This window comes from Drosophila simulans, chromosome 3L, assembly GCF_016746395.2.
Source record: "Drosophila simulans strain w501 chromosome 3L, Prin_Dsim_3.1, whole genome shotgun sequence".
Taxonomy (NCBI): domain Eukaryota; kingdom Metazoa; phylum Arthropoda; class Insecta; order Diptera; family Drosophilidae; genus Drosophila; species Drosophila simulans.
The window spans coordinates 14246052-14267194 of NC_052522.2; the positions used below are offsets into that span (position 1 = coordinate 14246052).

Here is a 21143-nt window from a genome sequence, read left to right on the forward strand (position 1 = left end):
AGAGAAAGATAGAGCTGTTCTTGTTCCTGTTGTCCGCGACGTTGTTGTATTTGTATTTTATTTAAACAATTTACAAGAAAGCAACATTCCAGCTGGCTTAAAATGGACAAAAGTTGGCACAAGAACGAGACGGAGGAAGTTGGGTGAGGTGGGTAGGGGGGGCAGACAGAGACGGAGACAATGGCAAAATGTTGGCGCGACAGCAACATTTTTCTTGGCACCAACACAGACAATGTACACAAGGGAGATGGCCAACAAGTAGAGAAAGGAGAGGGGGAGTGGGTCTAAAGCGGCTAAGACAATAAACGCGTTTATTGACTTTGTCGGTGGAAACTTGCAACTAGCAATTGCAATTGCAACTGCAGTAGCAACCAAACCATCTGCGACTTTAACATTCGTGGAGCGTTTAACAGTTAGGAGTTTAGCAGCCGCGGAAAATGTTAATTGGGTGTAATGTTAATTACAACTTGGTATTCATTGTGGGTGCGAAAGAGACCCAAGATATCACCTTATTCAGTTAGGAACATTCTAACTAAGTGAGAATGGGGATCATTTGCCTTAAATAAATAATGCAAATTTAATGAAATTTAAATGCTTAACATTTAATTACAATTCATTCTAATTAAATGTGATATAAACACAGTATATTTAACTTACTAATAATTTATAACGAAATGTTTTCATTCCACTCTTTTTAACTTTGTTTGATTCCCTTGATTGCTCCCTGATTGTTTGCCTTTCATGCTCCAAAAAAAGCCCGGAAAATAATATATTATGAAGCACGCTTAGCGCCCTCTGCCCAATACCACCAACAGCAAATAAATATTATTATCGCGATTTTTTGGCTCCCTAAAAAAGCCTTCCTTATTTCTTCGTCGAGTTCAAGACTAATCCAGACAACAGAAGACACGCAATGAAGACAACATCTTGAAAAGGGTCAAAACATCAAGCAGCTCATGATGACGATGCCGAGATGCTGGAGAAGTTGAGGGTCTCGACTTAAGGGATTCGGACTTCGAAATGCAAAAGGTTTTCTTCCTTCTTTTGATCTGCGCCAGTTGATAGCTAAAAACAACTACACAAAGGAACTTGGGTAGATGGGAAGGACGAAGGGTTGCATGGTTATCGGCCGCTGTCTTTATAGCTTTATATACAAAACGAAATCAAATGAAATGAGAGATTTGCAGCACGCGAGATTTATGAGCTGAGACTTTGAGTGGCTGCGGTCGAGGGAGAAGCGAAACCAAGAAGGCCCACAAAACCAAAAGTTCATAAAAATGTTGATTGCCAAAAATGATTTGGGCCACTCGATTTCTGGGGCTATAGAAAAATGATTCCAACGAACAGAAAGCAATAAAAATGTGGGAGTTGAGGAAACATAAATTATACTAAATATGAGAAAGTTTTTAATTTATTGTGCCAATATAAAGCAATGTAATTACGAAAATATTTGTAATAAAACTATTTTTTTTTCAAATAAAATCTTTTATTGACACTATTGCATACCCTAACATCAGCACATCTTCTTAAAGCCTGCGCTTTATAACGACCCTCTAAGTTTTACAGCCTTTGTCTTACAATAAATAACCGTAAACTTTACGCAGTAGCTTTAAAAACAAAAGGCCATGTGATTAACACCAAAATAACTGATTTCCACTGCAGAATAGCGAAGCGCGTAACGGGGGGAGGCGTGTCACGTCGAATGCTTAACGTAATTAGCAAATTTCAGACAAACGGGCCAAAGGAGTGCGTCCAACTGGAGCCCTCTCTATCTCCCTCTCTCTGCAAATTATTTGCGTCGAATTAAGGCAGCAAACAAGTCTTCGACGACGAAGGCAGCTAAAGATGGAGCACAGTGGGAAAGTGACTTTTAAAAGCTATTAAAAGCCCCTCAACAACTTTAGTTGAATTTTTCGCCAAAAATCTTTTTTGGCGCTGAATAAAAAAATATAATAATTCGAGCTCTAATCATGAAAATACTCATTTTTTTGTTCAATTTCAACTATATAATTTATAGTCTCCGGTATTATCCACATAAGTATGCTATAACTTTATTTTAAAATATTAACACAGGTATACAAACATGTAGGTATCTGGAGTTACTTTAAAAATTTAAGTCATTGTTTTATGAAATTGTCGTTCCATACGTAATGTTTCTATGAGTAATAAAAAAAAATAAGTAGATTATGACCCCATTTTCTATATGATGCATTGAATTTGCTCCACTGTGCGCCGAGAACTAAACAGTTAGAGAAACCTGTGATTGGTGCCCATTTGTTCTGCAGGGGGCGAGGTTGGGGCATGGGCAATGTATTGGCTCCTGCAACAATATGGCGCCACTAATTAGAAATTCTCAGCTCACAAAAAAGTCCAGAAGAAGCAGCAGGAGCAACAGACCAAACGAGGCGAAAATATTTTTGTCGGCGATGAAGCGACAAGAAACGGCAGATCTTTCAACATTTAAGGAAGTGCCAAAGTGACATTAAATAGTTCTGTTCTGGCTCCGATCGCCATTTGATGTGACAATTGCACGACGCGGCTGCCAAACTGTTTTATAGGTTTTAGAAGTATTGTGTTTACGGTATGGCATGAGGTCTTCAGGTTTGGCACTGTAAAACTATTTCCTCACTCTTAGTTTGTTTCTAGATTTTAAATTATTAATTATTATATTTATCATTTCATTAATTATCCTTTTACTGTTCTAAAAATTTCCAGCCGAATTACGGATTGCTGTGTTGTCTTTTTAGTGTTTAAAGTGACCATGTAAAATTTCAAAGCATAATCCATCCTCCGTTTTGGGCAAACTCCCTTAAGTGATCCCACAGAGACAATGACTCTGTTTGGCCCGAAGGCCAAAAAGGTTTCCTTTTGGGTTCTGGTCACATGCTTATGAGCATTTAATTAAATGCAAGAACAAGAAGGAAGCCATCCGAAGACCAAAAACTGCATACTTAATGCAGTTAGAAGCAGGGGTCTTTTGAGCAGGAAAGAGGCAGCTGCATCGCTTTGGGACGCTGGCGAGTCCCAAAAGTTGCTAATTAAAAAGGCAAACGGCAGCGGTGGCAGCGAAATCCAGCAGCAAATGCAACAGGAAGCAACATCAAGATGCGGCACGAACGAAAATGTTGTTAACCTTTGCAGCAAGCGCTACCACTGCAACACTGCTGCAACTGCTGCCGGTTGTCTTTTGACAAGCCAAGGAGCAAAATGCTATCACAAGGGACCTCAAAAGCAACAACCACATTGGCCAGCAGATGCAGCCGCCTAACGATCAATAGAACAAAAAAACAGAAGCGGCAGGAGAATGGGCCCAAAGCAGCAGGCAGCACCACCAGTAGCTGCAGCAACAACGACTATGTTGCAGCTACATTTTCGTGCAGTTGACATTCGTGCCAAGGTGGCCAACAGCAACAACAACAGGAAAGTCTCACTAGATTTTAGAATACAAAATACGAATACCCTTTTGAAAGGATATGGAATTTAAAAAAATAAATGTATCGAGTAATACAGCTTGGTTATGCTCAGGGTCTATAAACAAAAATTGTTTTTGTTTGAAGCCTTTTTAGTTTTAAAACATTCCGAATCGATGATACCTTCTAGAAAGGTTTTACCGAATGGCAACGTCACAACTCCTGCAGCTCCTGCAGAAGTCGGCAAACTGTTGCAAAGTTCTTAGAACGCGCCACATGCTGCGCAGACACGTCCGCCGCCGTCATCTTGTCCCTTCAGCGACTATTGAACTTGAATTTTAAGTGCCGCTCCCCGTATTTTTAACCCATCTCTGGATCCGAACTTAAGTTGGCCAAGATGCCAGATATTGGTCTTGAGAATACACATGGATATGTGTTGGGGAGTGGGAAATATTATTTGAGGAAGTGCCTCTAAATGAGTCATTTTTCTAGAGATGCAAAGAACTCAGAAGAATAAAATGTTACTAATTACATATTACTTAAGCATTGTCTTAATTTACAACAGTATCTTACTATCTATAAAAACAGCAGCAGCGAATCTACCCTTTTAAAAATTCAAGAGCAAAATAAAAAGTGTAAATCAACAAATTTCTCGCATCAATATATTTTTAACTTCCGAACACAGAAAACTGAATTGGCAATGTGAGGAAGGGAAATTGGGTTTTCCAATAAACGATAAAATGAAATTTGCGTATAAAAGTTTATGCTGCGCTCCGAAAAAAAGACATACTACAATGGTAGTAGGAAATAAAAGGGGCAGAAAAGGGCAGAACTCGACTCAGACAATTGCAGCGGAAAATTGCATATGCTGATGCCGCCGCCTAACGAAATGACAGAAGTTTACTTGGTTAAGGGGCTATTTCTATGCTAAATGCAAAGAAACTAGTCCAAGGGATCTGGTCTACAGTTGGAGGACTAGAAGAATGGCCAGCAAGGAGCAGGAAGAGCAGCAGTCAAACAAATAAAAAACTAAGCAGGAAGATTGAAAAAAGAAATGGGAAAATTGCCTCAACTCAAATGTGCCAAAGGACATTGCAATTCAGAGCAAGAAGTGGGTAGACTCAAAGAAGAGTCCTTACCAAAAGGGATTTTAATTTTATTTATGCTACTGACAAGTGAATGGTGGGTCCGCTCCTATTGAATTAATGAGATATAAAGGCAAAATGCATTTACCAGATAAAGAAGTGAAAGGTAACTTAAACTCATTGCAGTTACAACATAATACAATAAATAGAATAGAATATATACATAGAATATAACCTATGTCTGTAAACAAGTTATCTTTGCATATAGCTTTTTTAAATTGTTAATGCTCTTAAAAATATACACGAAATCTGGGATAGTCAAAAGAGTTTTAAAGTTAAATCTGTTCTTACATGGATTATTATTACAATTGGCAGCTGATCCCGTAGTCATTTGCTCTCCTACAAAAGCCACTTTACATTTCCCTCTTTTCAGCAGAGCAAATATTTAGCCATCAAAGAAAAAAAAACGGGAGGAAATTTCATTTCAATTGCCGAAGCCGAAGAAGAAGCAATAATGGTCCACTCAAAGTAGTTCAACATGAAGTTCCACATTTTGCCCAGTTTTTCTATCTTTTTCTTTTATCTCTTTTTTAAATTTTTTTCCACTGGATCCGCCCACCCAAGTAGTAACTACTATTTTTCGCCGTCCAAGCTCCTTTGCCAATGCCCTTTTGGTATCCTTTTTGCTGTATTTAAAGCAAATTAAACAAAATTGCGCGCAATAAAACTTAATGGCTAATTAAATGGGATGGGCTGGGTCCGAAGAACATCCTCCAAAGGGCTGGATAAAAAGCGGAAAGTGGAGGAAAATTGCAACAGTGGCCGGAGCAGCTGCTTGCAATTTCAATGAAGACCTTTTTGCATAATTTACAAGTGGCAAAAGTAGAGATAGAAACTTTTTTCTTGCTCCTGATTGTGTTTTACAATAAGTGCCATTTGCTTTAATGAAATTATCCAGATACATATGTATTTCATGTGGGCAAAAATAAGAGAGCAAACATTTCCGAATCTCGTATATTGTCTTTAATGCAAATAAATTCAATCCAATGTTTCTATGTCGCTCTTGAATTGAGTCAGCTTAAATGTTTGTGGTTTCTCTTTGCAATATGTGAATAAATTCTAATTCAATGAATAATCGAAGGAATTAGAAATAAATGCCATGAATATGGAAATAAAAGTGTAATAATATTTACCTTAGAATAAAATTGAATATTTGGCAAATAAGAATTCAATTAAATTGTTTTGGTTTCTTACCTGAAATAAAAAAGAAATAAACGGTTAACTTATATTTTAGGTACTTCAAATGTCAATCAAATATATCTTAAGCTTATTTTTTATGCGTAATATGCTCAGCAATCTTCGAGGGGGATATTTTTGTCATTCCGCGGACTTGAGTCTATCTGCCTTCTTAGCTTTTTTCCCTCACTCATTATGTCCGAATCCCATTTTGTCTACTTAACATTCTTAGACAAAACCCTAGCATAGTTCTTGATCCATTCAGAGCCTTTTCGTTTTCATTTTTCTTTTTCTTATAATTTTAATTAGCCCGATGTTGGTTATCTACCGAGCTGCCTGCCTTACGCTCGATTTCTCGGATGAGCCCCTTTGCTGCCCCTTTTCCTATCTGGCCAGGATGTCTTGGCAGTCGGGCTCAGATAAGCGCGTTAAATTTCCAAATGGACAGCCAAGTGTCGGCCCCGAGAGCTCTGTAATCTGCATAAGAAAAATATAAAAAAAAGGAACTGCACCGAAAAACAAGAAAATAAAAGTACTAGTGAAAAAGGAAGAGAAACTGAAGAAACCTCATGGGTAATTAGTGCATTTTAAACGTCTTTCGGTATTTGGCCCCGGCCACAGGCAGCCGCAGAATTGTGGCGCAAATTTTCCAGGCTATTTTAAGAGTTATGGGCATAGATAAATGGATTAGTCCGAGCCAAGAGATCGGTCTTAGGAGGGAGTCACCCAGCGCAACAATCTTGCGGACAGGAAGGGAAAACGTAGGGACCCGGAGCAGTTGTAAAGCGCAAAACGTGGTTCAAGTCGGACAGATCTGACTGGTAAACGCAGTCAAACGTGCGATAAATTCAGAGACCAAAGACCAGAAATAAGAGGAACAAATGTTAATTGGTTTGTGTCAATCTTGGGCTCGCTCCGTTGCCTTCTCTTCGAGCAGCTCCACTTCGGCTCGGTTCGGCTCGGTTCTGTTCTGTTCTTCCGCCCTGGAGAAATTCATTTTGAATTCCCGGACAGATGAAGTTGTTTAGCTGCTGCCTTGGCTGACGTTTTTCCTCCGGCAGCTAAGATTTTTGCAATTTTCATTTCAATTTCTGTGGTGTGGCTGCGGCGAGCCGCTGAAAGCGAAATGATGTTCGGACCATGGTCTATTAGAGACCGAATCCCCAGCCCCCATTTCCATCTCGGACTTCCAACTCTGCAGCCATCCCACCTGCTCTGCACTGTTCTTTGCACTGTTCTATCCCCCGATTCCCGACTCCCGATCCCCAGATACATTTGCATTACTATATCGTGGGTTCTGATTAGTTTGTTCGCCATGTTCATGGGCTGACGGAAGTGCGCGTGGCGTTTTGAGTGGCAATTTCCTGGCTGGAAAAGTGTCCGGCGTGGGTCACTTAGAGCCCATCTCTGTCTGGCTTTGACATCGCTTTTGAGGTTAGGAAAAACACGGAAAATGTGGCGAATAGCGTACGATTCGATTGGCCGAAGCAGGAAATTAGTTCAATAAGCACAATCATTTCGATATGGATATCAATATTCAATACTCGAACAGAAGTGCTACGAACTCAATTCGATGAACATTGACGTTATTAGGTGATAACACTAAAATTATTTTCAACAGCAACTATATTATTTTATTATTGCAACTTTGCAACTGAAAGTGTATATTTTCTAACATTTTTCCAGCTTTTATATATAATATTAGACAGCATATAGCAAATATTCTACGAAGTCAAGTTTGCAAAACCGCTGCTGGCAAACATCTTACACCATAAATTAACCGAAAAAAGAACGTAACAAATAATTTGTCATGCAGCCAAGAAGCACTTCCCGCTGCCGCCATCCGAAAGACACCAAGACACGAACTGTCTCCCAACTCTACCTGCATTTGAAAAATGATCAAAAAGCGAAAATGCCGAAAACGAAACTGTGCCCCATCCCAAAGCCCCCAGCCAAGTCAAATAGGCAATGGAGCAGGGAACAGGGAGTAGAAAGGGGCTCTGGCATTGCCATTTTCGGGTCGCAAATCCCTTCAACTTTTGTTTGATGTCCCTTAACTGTGTCCCCAGTCCAATCCCATCGGATCACGGAGGATGCGGGCCTTAAAGTGGCAGAGCGGCAAGCGGCGAAGCGGTCTCCTTGAACCGCTCTCCTCAACTTGTTCCAAATGTCCGAAACTGTCCAAAATGTCTGTTCAAACTGTCCGTGGCGCAACTTTTATAGCCAGGCGATGGCAGCGGCAGAGTTGATTGCACTTCCTCGCTAAAAACCAAAGTGAGCGCATACAAGAAGGGACAGTTTGGTAGAGCAACTGTGCTTTGTGATACCTGGTATCAACCCGTTTTAAAAATTCTGGCCTATTATTATATCTAAATGACTTGTATGTAACTTGTATGATTCAAGCTAAAAGGTTCCTCATGGATAAGTCATTGAGATTCAGTGTAAACTTTCTTTTTAGGAACGATGCATTCTGCATCATCAGCAACAATTTGGATATACCCTTCTGAATCCTCTGCAAGGACAGGGTATGAAAAAATTCACCGAGATCCCTGACTCGAGTTGACACAAAGTTCTGCTGATGCAGATGATGATGGCGATGGGCATAGCGAAGGTTTTGAGGCAGGGACATGAGTAATTAACACCCACGTGATAGTAGAGAGTGGAGTCGGTATTCAGGAGCCGGGGCCCCTTGCAACCACTTGACACTAAGCCAAGTCGGTGGCACAAGTGGGTGTGGGAGGTGTGAAAAGGCCTTTCCGAGTGCCTCTGCCTCGCAGTCATCTACATGCTACTTTGTTGCCCCAAGGGGAACTGTTTAATCAGCCCTAGGGATGATAGCCTAAAAGGTTGTAAGACTAAAAGTGATCTCTTAAAATGTTTACTTAGAATTGTGGTTTGTTTTCCGTTCGTAAGCATTTTGTCACTCAAACACAAACTTATTTTTTTTTATTTAAAAAAAAATCTCATTAATTTTTTCACGATAGTTTTCAAAATTTTCGGTGGCACGTTCCCATCACCAACTCGGCCGTCAAGTGCCGCAGTATCCTACCGAATTGTAGAACTCCTCACTGACAGTCAAGTGTGTGGTCTTGGGTCTTTGGCTTCGGTCTTCGGTCCCGGTCCCTGTTCCTGTCTCTCGGATCTGGAGTCTGGAATCTTGGATCTGGGATGCACTGCAGTGCGACAGTCGCTGATACGCACACTTCACATCGAATTTCCATTTGCTGCCGGCCGACTGGCCAAAGTGGCCGGGCTATGGCTACTTGGAACTGGATGCACAGAAAGACCATGGCTGCGTTGATTTCCATCGATTTTCTAGACACTTTGATTGTTTTATTGTTGCATTAAGTGCTCGAAGGCCCTGTTCATGGCGTCCATGGGCGACCAACCACAAAAATGCAATTGACACTTTGGTGTGAAGTGCTTAGCCCGGCTCGTTGCTTGCTGCCCATTTTCTGTTTCTGTATCTGTTTCTGGTGGCTGCGGGCCCTCTGCCTGATTTCTGTTTAATAGATACATTTGCATCCCAGAGATGCGTCTTTGCTCTGGGCCATTATGATGCGGCTCTGGCGTTTCGTGTCGTTCTGTTCGGGCATTTTTCTAGCTGGCTGCCTGCCTCCGCCTGAGTGGAAAATTGTTTTTGGTTAATTCCTTAGTTCCACAAAAGGGGACTCCGAACGGGGGGCTACGAGATGTCTGGCGTGTCTGCGGTGGGGCAGCCTGTTGGTATGCTGTGGGTAATGATACTTGGTCTGGGATGCTGCTCACAAAAGGCCTCAATCGATTAGCGAATGGCAGGGATTGCATATTTCTGTAGGTTATGTGGGGGCTGTAATGGCTACTTAACTGAGGCGAAAGGGGAGCATAGGTAATGAAGGGCTTATGGCTTAGAGAATTTAAATAAAACTAGTTTTGAAACAGGTGTTCCAAAAACATCATAGGGCATAGATAAGTTTAAAGAGAACATCCTTTAAAGACCCTACCAGGGGAGTCCTCCTCTTAACGTGCTTAACCCACTCAACCCAACCAACCGCGATTCGAAGAGCGGTCCAATTCACAGTTCGCAGATGGGCCAGGGCACTCATGCACAATTCTGGCTATGACAACAGCAGCGTTGACAATTCTGGGCTGGAAGGGGGTTAAATTGGAGGAAGGCAGCAGTGGTAACCACTTTGCACCAAACCAGCCAACTCGCGCCAACGTCTGACTTCTGTTCCACATATCTGCGCTGTTGTATAAATACACTCCCGGCTATAACTGTCAATGTCAATAGGTTGGCTCTGCTCTGCCACTGCCTCTGCCCCGACCAACCCCCCTGCCCATTTTCCTTGTGTCCTGGGAATTGCCAGCGCAGGATGTGACAACAGCAACAACAACAGCACAAACAATTACACCAACAACAGCAGCGGGTAAATATCGTTTGCAATCGAAACCAACGGAGCCAAATGCCTTTCGGCATTCACACTTAAACAAACTTAAATACCGCAGAATGCAGAATGATATTTATTAGCTTGACACAACAAAAACACCAATTGAAAGTTTAGTAAAGCCAATGAGCATAATAAACTTAGTTAATATAAATAGTTATAGTAATAGTTGTCTTTTATCAGATGATTTTAGGGCTAATTATCATATTCTTACTAAAGTGAGCAGACTTTTACCTCATAAATACAGTATTTGTTTCAGTGCAATCTCAGTTATGACAGTTCGCAGTTCGAAACTCCAGATTCGTTGCATATGCACTCACTGTCCTTTTCAACGCTGCGGTTTAACCCGATTTTGCGATTTTCAGTTTGCACAACACTCCCCAAAAAGTCCCTGAAAGTGAAAGACAGACCAGGTTCTGATTCTACGGGCCCATGGCATACGCATTGGATAATTGCCGCAAGAATTGCCCCGCCAACTCATGAATAATTCGCCGCAAATTATATTCAATATTAACGCCCAGTCTGTGGCTACAGGAATCGGTTCCAGGACTCAGGACAACCGACCGCAGAGCGAATGCGAGTTTTTACCCAAGTATTTGCGGTGAAGATCTGCATGAAACCGCAGGTAATTGGTGAGAAGACGAGGGCATTGATTTTGTATTGTCTTGTGGTCCATACACGAGTTTTCGATATGCCAAAAATTATTTAAAACCAAATGGAAATTACTATATCGCAATCGCATTTCCAAAATGGTAATTCCTATGTAAGAACTCAAAGCATTTCTTCTGTTTCCTATTAGAATTACAACTTGTTACAACAGTTTTGAGCACATTAACACCTGTGATTTTCATTGGCCCTTTATCTTTCTCTGTCTCGCCAAATTCTCACAATTTAAATTAACGAAATTTAACGCATCGCAAATTTTTAGCGGCTGTTCCACGGCCTACTCCTTTTTTGTTACTTTTTTCGCCCGTCATTGGGACTAAAGGAAATGGCGGGCCAAATAGTAGGAGTTGCGCCAAACTGGCAAGGGAAAAAAATCGCAAGCCAAGCTGAAAATTGCTTAATCCTGCTGACAAGACGGACTAGCACTAAAAAAGAGAATTAAAGGCCCAGAGGAAAGGGCCGCAAGGCGTGGAGGATTCCCCCAGGTCTTGGAGCTCCAGACATTTTTTATGAATGTTTGAGAAAAGCCGCCGGATCAGGACTGGCTCCACTCAAAAAAATTTCAAAAATTACATCACGTTTTTGAATATTACTTTAAAAAGTTGAAAACAGAGTGTAAGTAAGACCGACGGCAGATTGGAAAATACCTGTGCAAAATTGAAAAAAAAAAAATTACTTTAAACAGTAAGGTATGCTGCATACCCCCACATTTAATCGGTCCAGAAAGACTTAAAACAAACTATTCAAACAAATATGGTCTTCACTGCTGACTTGTTATTGCAAATGGCATAAAGCCGTGCTCTTGCAAAAAAATATAGAAAGAAAATGTGACATCGTGTTCAATCTGCAGAACCTTGGATACCTTATTATAGCTTTTCCGGCTATTCTGACGCAAAATTTGCATTATTTTGTCTAAAGAGTTTATGAAAGCGTTTGTAAAATACTACTGAATGAACCAATATTAGTTAAGTCTTTTATGGTGTTTCTTCTTGTTTACTTATGATAATCCTTGTGTGTCTTTTTTAAATATCTTTTTTTTTTTCCTATTTTGCAAGCCGCCATGGGGAAGATTTTTGCTGACAGACATTGCTGCGCATAATTATGCAAGCGGAGAATGGGTGAAAAGAAGAAGGCCTCATTTTCGGGGTAATAAAACAATGAATCACTTGCTCGCAGACAACTGGACCTTCCACTGCCCTCCGTTTGGCCCAGGAAAATACTTCTTGGAGCAGGGTCCATCCTGGAACTTGGTCTGCGAGTGGAGAAAATGTTGACGCATCGTAACATCGGTTATTTGTGGCCTTGAGCACCAAATGCGGTAATTGAGTTTCGTGTTTTATGATTATAGTTTGCTAGCTTTATTAGCCGAACGCAAAAGGGGTTTGCTTTCAATAGAAATATTTTCGTCTCGGAAAGAGTGCTTTAATGTTCGCACTGATCGTATAATTAGAATGATGAGGCGATGGCCCTAAAAATCCTTTGGCTTTCCACTGTGTAATTGAATAGGTTTTGGACCTGCGACTGCTGACCGTAAATCACTCGGTTCTAAGATACTTTTGCATAGGACTTTAAAAGCGTTTATTGTCTCTACTTTTACGGCTGGGTTACGGCCAAATGGTTTTAAAGTCCTTAAGCTATATTTCTTTTTATTGGACACTGAGCTTTAACTTTAGTGCTCTACCACAAAAGGGTATTCATAATATGTTGAAATATCATTAAACTATTTAAATGGAAAGGAAGCAACAAGAAAGGTCAATAAGACTCTTTATTCAAATGGAAAATGTATTGAATCTCTAAATGTTTTAAATTTTTCATGGCTCATACTAAAGTTAAAAAACTAGGTACTCTTTAAATAATCGTTGAACCTAAAGATTCAAGTAAGAGCAAAGGTAATTACTTGCTTTTCGCACCATGACCAATTCTCCTGTTTGCGGAGACATCATGACTTCATTGCCATTGTTTTATCGGTCTGCGAAATCGGTTCGGTTGGAAAAATCACATGACCGCGACCACATCATAAATGTCAAGCTGGCGAGAATTATGACACACACATTGGGTTTGGGAGTGCAGAACCCGAGTGGAGAGGGCCCCAGCCTTTGGTCTTCCCTGCGCCTTATGAAGTCGTAGAGCAACTGGAGGGATCGGGGTCGCCTCATATCTGAACTCGAGATTTCGTGGTCCGTGACCATTTGGAAATGTGATAATTGCAGGCAGCGCAGGCTGCACAGCAAACTGTCAGGCTTTCGAGATGCAGTTAGCGAAATTGTTGGGTAGCAAGAATTTCTATGTTAAAAATTGAGCTTGAGCTAAGTAAAAGAATAATCTATGGATGACCGACGAATCCAACTTATTATGTATTAAGTATTTATTCAGTATTAAAAATGCCATATTAAGCGATTCTTATATAGCATGGCTTAAATATATTTTACTTTTATTAGTTCTTTCTCATCAGTAAGTCATTGTTTAGACTTCTTAAAACAATAGGCTTACTATTTTCTTTTAATTCGGCCCATTCGTTTTTTGAGTGTGCCAGAAAGGAGCTGTAATGAGGCTTGAGGTGGGTTGGGGCTCGTTGGGTTCTCTATATGCACTTAGCTGTATTCAGCTTTCTGACACAAAAGTGCAGCTGGGCTTGGCTCCTGCGAGTTCTGTTTTGTTTTTGCTATTTTTTTTTTTTTTGGGCTACACCTCCAACGACTTCTTTCGCCCCTTATCTCCAGTAGCTACTGTTGCACATTTCGCATTTAATGTGACAATGTCACTTTGTTTGTGCCCCGGCTATCTGACTGTTAATTTCCAAGACTCTCCGTTCACACTCTTAATTGGATTTGAAAGTGCAGCAGGCGCAGTTGACACCTTCTTTCTCCCGGCACCTCCTTTCTCACCTGAACTGAACACCACCTGACAGCTGATTAGGCTCTTGCGAATGGGGTTAACCCCATAAGGCGGCCAAAAGTCCGACTCTTTTCGGTGGATCCGTTAATGAGCTTAGCCACACAAAATGATAATGCCTGGGAACTGAGATCGGGAGTTGCACTAACGGGGGCAAAGACACTATCAAAACAAACCAAATTAATGAAGGGGGACATTTTAAATAAATCACATCTATATTTAATTTCAGCTTTATGAAAACAACTGCAACACTCCAAAATATATTATTCAATACCCTTCATTAAATTTAAATAGAAAATTCTGTGGTTTTTATCCAAAAAAGCCTAACAATTGCCATGTGAAAATGTTTGTCAAAACCACAAAACGCTAAAAAGCTATAACCACAAAATGCTGCTAAATATCGAATGGATGCGATGTGATTGCTGTTAAATGGCGTTTAATTTGACAGTTCATAGAAAATCACTGGTGGGGTTAAAAGTGGCTGCCCCATAAATAAGGCAAAATATTGATAAGCAGCTGAGAGTCCCAAAGCCCCGAGCATGATTGACCGAATGAATGGGTTGATTGAGTGAGCCCTGGACTGCAATTCCTCATACTGCAATTTCCCTTACTCTGGAAATGTGAACCCAGTTTTCATCCTTGACATTTCACTTTTCCATTTATCATCGCAGAGCTTCGAATACCCAAAGTCGCATGCATGCATATATATGTATATAAATATTTCTATAGGAGCGGCGAATGGAAAACGAAAAATCACACAAGTACTTGGTCAACATTGAGTTGCACTTTTAAGGCAATGCAAAGGAAAACAAACAGAGAAGACCCAACGGAAAATCGAAGCATCTATATATACTAGCAAAGCGAAAATATAAATTCCCAGCAGGCGGGAAAACAAATCGAATGAATGAATGAACACAATACGGCAGACTAAACAGAAGTTTACATTGGATTCGATTTCGATTTGGATTTGGGTTTCCACAGCTGCATCCGAACACTTTTTGCATTGGCAACAAAACAATTGAATAAGCCACAAAACCGCACCACAATAAAATTAGCTACAAAATCTAATCAAAGGACCCCGAGGCGCCAATGACAACAACAGCAACAAATAGGACAGCGTGTAATTACATCAGGAAAACTGCACAGAGCCAACAAAAGGAACAACCAATTCAACCGAGCTGCAGTGAAAATCGAAATTGAAAATTAATTTCAAATTAATTATACCCGTTAGTTCAAGAGTAAAAGGGCATACCTGGTTCGTTGAAAAGTTTGTAACAAGGAAAAGGAAGAGAGATTAAGTTTGCATCTTCCAGAGACAGAATGTCTTGTAAATTTATATTGTTTTGACACGCCTACACGCAAGTCTAAACTCTCACGTATTCACTTTTGAAAAATTTTGAATTTATTTTTTTATTTTATAATTTTTTCCTTATTTTTAGTTGTATTATAGAAAATGCTTAAATTTCTGTCTCGTACTTTCACTAGCTGAATAGTGGGTATCAGATAGTCGGAAAACTGGACTAAAGTATTCTCTCTTGTTTTATATTCACAAAAGCGATAAGTTTTGCGCAACATTCGTGACACACACAGCCAAAAGTCGAGAATTGCATGGGTCAAATTTGTTCGGTGGTTCGGGAGGGGAAAAGGTTTTCCACTTCCTGGGTGTTCGACCTGTAAATGTCGAAAATACTTGTATCCAAATGAACAGACTAGACAGCCATCAACAAGCTGCTGGAAAACAAAAGACAACTAGACTTTTGCATAACAGTTCTACACACTAAGATGTAATAATAATAATAATATATTGTCAAGGAAAAATTTTGTAAAGAACTTGGCCTTGATTTAATATTTATGCAATGATGGCCAAAAATATTCCTTTTTTTCTCTAATTGCCATAAATTCAATAAGTAAGCGTAAAATGCAAAGTGAATGAGAAACTGAAATCTCCTATTGAGAACTTCCAAATATAGTATATGCACACACGTAAGACAGTGTCACCAGCACAGCTGCCGTAAGCCAATTCCATGAATGTTCATAAGCCAAAAGCTGTCAATTGGCCAAGTGGTTGAGGGCCCAAAAGCAATTTGGTCGAAGATATGGTGCTGAGCTGCATGTCAGTCAGACTCAAGTTTAGACCCAGGCGCTGACTCAAATTCAATTCAATTCCCAACTGGCGAAAAGCAGTGTGAGATACTGGGCATATACAGAGATATTGATAGATAGACCACCCTTTCTCTACCAGAATGATTTTCATTTCGTGCACAGCAATATTTACAATCTCGATGAGAGCTTTAGCCATATGGTCATCATAAACGCGGGCAAACCGCTAACAGATAAGTTCCGAGCCGCATGGAATGTTCATAGGGTCTTATCAATGCAATTGCCCGAGAATTAACGATCCACGGTCACAGCAAATGTTTCGCTGCCAGCAATAATAATTATGAAACTCATAGTGCCGCAAAAAGCAAACACAATTCCCGTTCATGACGTCCATGAAATTCCAGAAAAATCATTCAAGGTACAAATAATAGTAATAGTGGAATCAAAAAATCTTGCATATTTTCGTGCAGATTTAATTGCAAATTTGCGCAGCCACATAAAATAATAGCAGCAGCCAGCGACGGAAAAAATATTATTTTTTACATGGCCAAAGAGAATTCCGAAACACCGAAAATGGACACAAAAAAAAGCTTATTTGTTAAGTTTTATCAAGCGGCAAGTAAAAACAACACTAAAAGCATTGACGCCGAGGTGGAGAGAATCATATTGGGATATTTCAAAACAAAAACCTTATTGCGTTACCATGGGGCCTATAAAATGCATTTAGAAATTAGGAAACACCATAATAATATATCAACAAAAGATTTTGATTTTTAATATATCCTTTGTAGTGTTGTAAACAACACTTTAATATTAAACAATTATTGGGAATTTGAGTTTGATCAACTATGTATTTTAATATTAATAATAATTTTTTCAGAAATATACTAACGTTAACGTTAATATTTTATAAGTTTCATAAAAATGTATCCACTGTTCCTGGCATATGCAAATGTGATGCGGGTTGTCCAGGCAAAATTTCATTATTATTTCACACCCCGAATATTGAGATCTGAACCCACAATCCCCAATTCCAGCCACCCATTGCCACTCAGCAAACGCATTTTGGTATGTAAATATTTTGGCGCGTGCTTGAAACTCAGGAAACTATGAACTGAGAGCGGGGATTGGAGGGGAATGACAGTGGTGCCAATATTTGCCTGTTTTTTGTTTAATTAAAACATTTCCCCAATATTTTTCACAGGCTGCAACTGGATGGCCAGTTTTTGTGTGCCTTTATGCGCTTGGATTTTGCCCATAAATGAAATGCAAATTTTCCTTTATAAACGCAAGGGATACAAATCCAATCCACATGAAATATTTAAGCCAAACAATTATGCGAGGCCAAAACGACCATAGGTGTAATAAAATATTCGTTTTATTAACTTTCAGAAATTTATTTCGGTTTTTTAAGTTTATGGAATTGCCAGAGGCCTACTTTTGTTGATCAATGAAATAAAAATTGTTTGCCTACGGTTTTGATCGTTTACTGTTTATTATTATTTTAAAATCCCCAACATAAATATACAATAAATCTGTTCTTAAAGTCGAGCAGTTTTGATAAAGACAAATGAAAGCGGTAAAAAAAATATAAGATAAAGATAACTACTATTTTTGTAGCATAACATAAGCACGCAAACTTTTATTATGCCCCAGATAGCAATCCAATTAGAAATATAAAAAAGCCCCTTCACTTCCTACGTTCTCCATCACTGTTAACTTTAATCTAATTAAACGCCATCAAGTAACAAATTGAAAGATAAACTTAATTTACATGGCATAATCTCCTCAATAAAAACACTGCCCAAAAAACCAACATTATCACCACACTTGGAAGGGCGCCATTAAACGCCCCCGCGCAGAAAATAAAAACCGAAACCGACCAAACAAAACTCGTCCATAAAGTCCATTAGTGGCCGTTTTGCATACGCAATGGCCCGAAAAGGGCGTTTTAGCGGACCAAAAGTGGCGTGGCCGGGGGCTAGAGGAAACTAAAATTGTGGTCAATGTGACAAGTTACCAGAGGATCCAGAGTTTTCAGGCTGACCACCAGTGCGATGGCTGCAAAACTCATTTGGTGGCTGATAATTGCGTGCGTCGACGGGGTTTGGTTGCAACTCTTTGGGAGACTGTCAAAAAATCAACTAAGTAAACAACCATGAAGGCCCAAGGACAAAAAGCAGAAAATCCAAAAAATATCTCTTCGAATTTTAACCAAAATCGCAAGCCATAAGCAGCTTTGAAAAGTTTTGTGGAAAAGTGCAAAATGCGATATTTTCACTGATTTAGAAATCAGAACTTTAAGAAAAATAAATAAAATGGGGTATCATTCAAGCATAGTTTAAAAAAAATGTTAAGATAATTAATGCATTTAAGATAATAATTCCTAATAATTATTAAAGGGTTTTTTTTCATTGATCTTTTGTACCAAACTTTTAGATACTTATTTTAGGGATATCAAAGTGATTTTATAAGCCCGTCTCATTGAATTGTAATTTTCATTTAAAGTGTAATAGGTATATAAGAAAATAACAAGCAATGTGAAATTATTCACGTAAAAAATCGAAATCCGTATGGTCGTTACTCACCTGATTCGTGTTCCCTGTCGAGCGTCAACGTTGTCACCTCCTGGACGGGACGAACATCCTTCGCACCTTCGGCCTCCAAATGCATCCCATCGTCATACGCTGCAACTTCATCAATGTCGTCGTCGTCGGTCTGCTGATTGCTGATGATGGGCAATCCATTGACGACCTCGATGACACTTTGCACCGAGTCCATCGACGAGGTGGCAGATACCAAAATTGGCGTTGTTATGGGCGTGGTTACCGACGACGATGACGACCCGCTGAGCAGGTCATTTGACTCCTGGTGCAAGTCCTTTTCCTTTTCACCGTCATCCGGCAGTTGGTGGCTCTCGAATTGGAGCTCATCCGGTGGCATTTCGACCACGGGAGTCGTTTCCACGGTCGCTTGCTTGCTGTTGGGCGACACATTTGGCAGATCCACGCTGGCCAAGTTGATAATTGGCTGGGGCTTTTCTGGCTCATCCCGCTGCTCCACACCGACAATTATACGTTCTAGCGGTTTCGGAGGTTGGGCGGTCTCCAGGCTGCCGCGTCTTTGGGTGGGTGTGGGCTTGCCACCGGATCCCGATAACTCACTCCTCTTACTGGGCACCGGTGGTGGTGCTGACTTCGGTTTGGTCAAAATGACCGGCATTTTGGGTTTGTTCGTGGGCACTGGAGGTTTGGGTTTCGGTTTTGGCAGGGGCGTAGGAGCGGTCTTGACCTTTTCCTGGGGAATAATAATGTGCTTGTGGAGGACATAACCCAAGTCGTCTTCCAGGGGAGGTGAAATGATCTCTACTTTCGTGGTTGACACGGCAGGAAGTGCGCTATCCTTTTTGCGAACTCCTTCTTTAGAGATCATTACTTCCTTAGTTTCTTGCTTGTGACTCGTGGTCGTAGTGACTTTAGCACTTTCCTTAATAACTTTTACTTCTTTGTGCACTACTTTGACAGCCTCGATCTCCTGGATCTGTTCCCCAAGATCCTGATGTGATACTTTGACCTCCTCCTTAACTTCCTTGAGTACATTACTCTCTTCTTTTTCTTCACTCTTCAAGGTTTCTTTTGTTTCTTGGTGTGAGACCTTGACCTCTTTCTTAATTTCCTGTTGAGAGACTTGTACCGTCTCTTTAATTTCCTTTTTCACATCTTCCACTTTGACTTCCTCCATGACTTGATTAGGTGTTTTAACCTCTTCTACAATTTGAATATCAACCTTCACTGGTTGAGAATCCTGCACTTCTTGGATTTCCTCAGAAACTTCTGGCTTATCCTCTTCCTCCACCTGCTCGAAGGCACTCAGATCAAAGCCCTGATCATCGTCGGCCAATTCCAGCTTGTACAGCTTCTCCGCTTCTTTCTTGACTTTCTGATAGCTTTCGATCAGCTTTTGGGCCTCCTGCTCAAGACGTCGCTCCTCATCGGTCTTTTTAAGGAGCTTGGCACCCTTTTTGCCAGCAATTTCCTTGTTCTGTTCCAATTTCTTTGTGACCTGCTTTTCGCCATCGTTAACGATCGTTAGTGTCTCGCTGACCTCTCGTTCGTAAGTTGGAAGGTCACTATTCTCATCCTGGCTAACGCAACTGCCTTCCGCGTTGAGGACTTGTTGGCCCTCTAGGTAGGACTCCTTTTCACTCGTCTCACATTCCGTGTAGGTGGTGATGCCTTCTTTCTCGCTCAGCTGCTTTCCCCGCTCGGATAGGGTCAGAGTACCCCTCTCGATACTCTGGTTATCCTGAGGACACTCCAACCGCTCCCTCAGACTCGACTCCTGGGTGATCGTGGCGGTCAACGGCTGCTCCTGCATGTCCTGCTCGTCGCCAAGGTCGAGTAGGTTGTCGTTGCTGCTGATCTTCTTGAAGCGGGCACTGCTCGACTTCGAATTGGCACTAGTTACCAGCTGCTCTTCGCCGGTTAATGCATCCCGGGTCCTCGACTCACTGAGGGTCTTCTGCTCACTTAGCACACGTCGTTCTTCGTGGATGGTGGTAATGGGTTCCGAGAGTATATCGTCCCTTTCCTCATAGGGTTGCAGCTTGAAGGCAATATCTGGGATAACAGTCGATGAGCAACTGGAGGAACTGGAACTGGAACTAGTTTTGGTGGTGGTCACTCGAGTGGTTGTGGTGGTCTTTTGACTTCTCACAGAACTCGAACTGCTAGAGCTGATTTCCTGGGTTTGGTTCGTTGTGACTTCATTGCGACTATCCGCTCTGGTTGCACTTGCGTCATGGTCAGCAATCTTATCATCAGTCAGCTGGGCCAGTCCACCGGCATTTACTTCCATTTTGGGTAACTTCTTCGACTCCTCTGATTTGACAAGGTTTCTGGATAAAAAAAATACTTGGTAAAAGAACCTCAGTAATGACAATTACGCTTCTTATCGGTGGAATAGATATGCTAATTGACTTGTTGCCATCACACCTGCTAAGCAAAACGTCAATAGAGACAGGTTCGATCAGTTCCGAACCTTCGCCCAACGTTACCAAAACCACACTGATAGCTTTTTTCCTATTGCCATTCCACCTTATCGGCTGATTGAAGCCCCCATTATCAGTGTGTTAGTAAACACACCGGCATTTTGTCTTATCAGACTTTGTTTTTTATTTGCTTCCTTTTCTATTTCATTTTTGTGGGGGGTTACCTCTTTGCCCGGTTTACCTCTGCTTGCTGTATTCGCTACACGCTTTGTAGTATATTATTTGTAAAAATCGGTATTGGTCAAACTATAGAAAAGTTCCCCTAGCACTTATATAT

At 40.7% G+C, this 21143-nt stretch overlaps 1 protein-coding gene across 2 annotated transcripts in view; it reads right to left on the reverse strand.

The window, feature by feature from the left end:
* The window catches only part of LOC6738036, a 111384-nt gene that overhangs the window by 71770 nt on the left and 18471 nt on the right, over positions 1 to 21143 (reverse strand). The window contains exons 1-2 of one of the 2 annotated variants that reach the window (XM_016169561.3): positions 20811 to 20898; positions 18405 to 20713 (exon numbers count right to left, since the gene is read on the reverse strand). In XM_016169561.3, the coding sequence (XP_016031856.1) occupies positions 18405 to 20673 (2269 nt within the window). In that variant the 5' untranslated portion in view covers positions 20674 to 20713; positions 20811 to 20898. Of the gene's footprint in view, positions 1 to 18404; positions 20714 to 20810; positions 20899 to 21143 lie in introns of those variants that run through there. The other variant, XM_016169560.3, reaches the window with a different exon arrangement.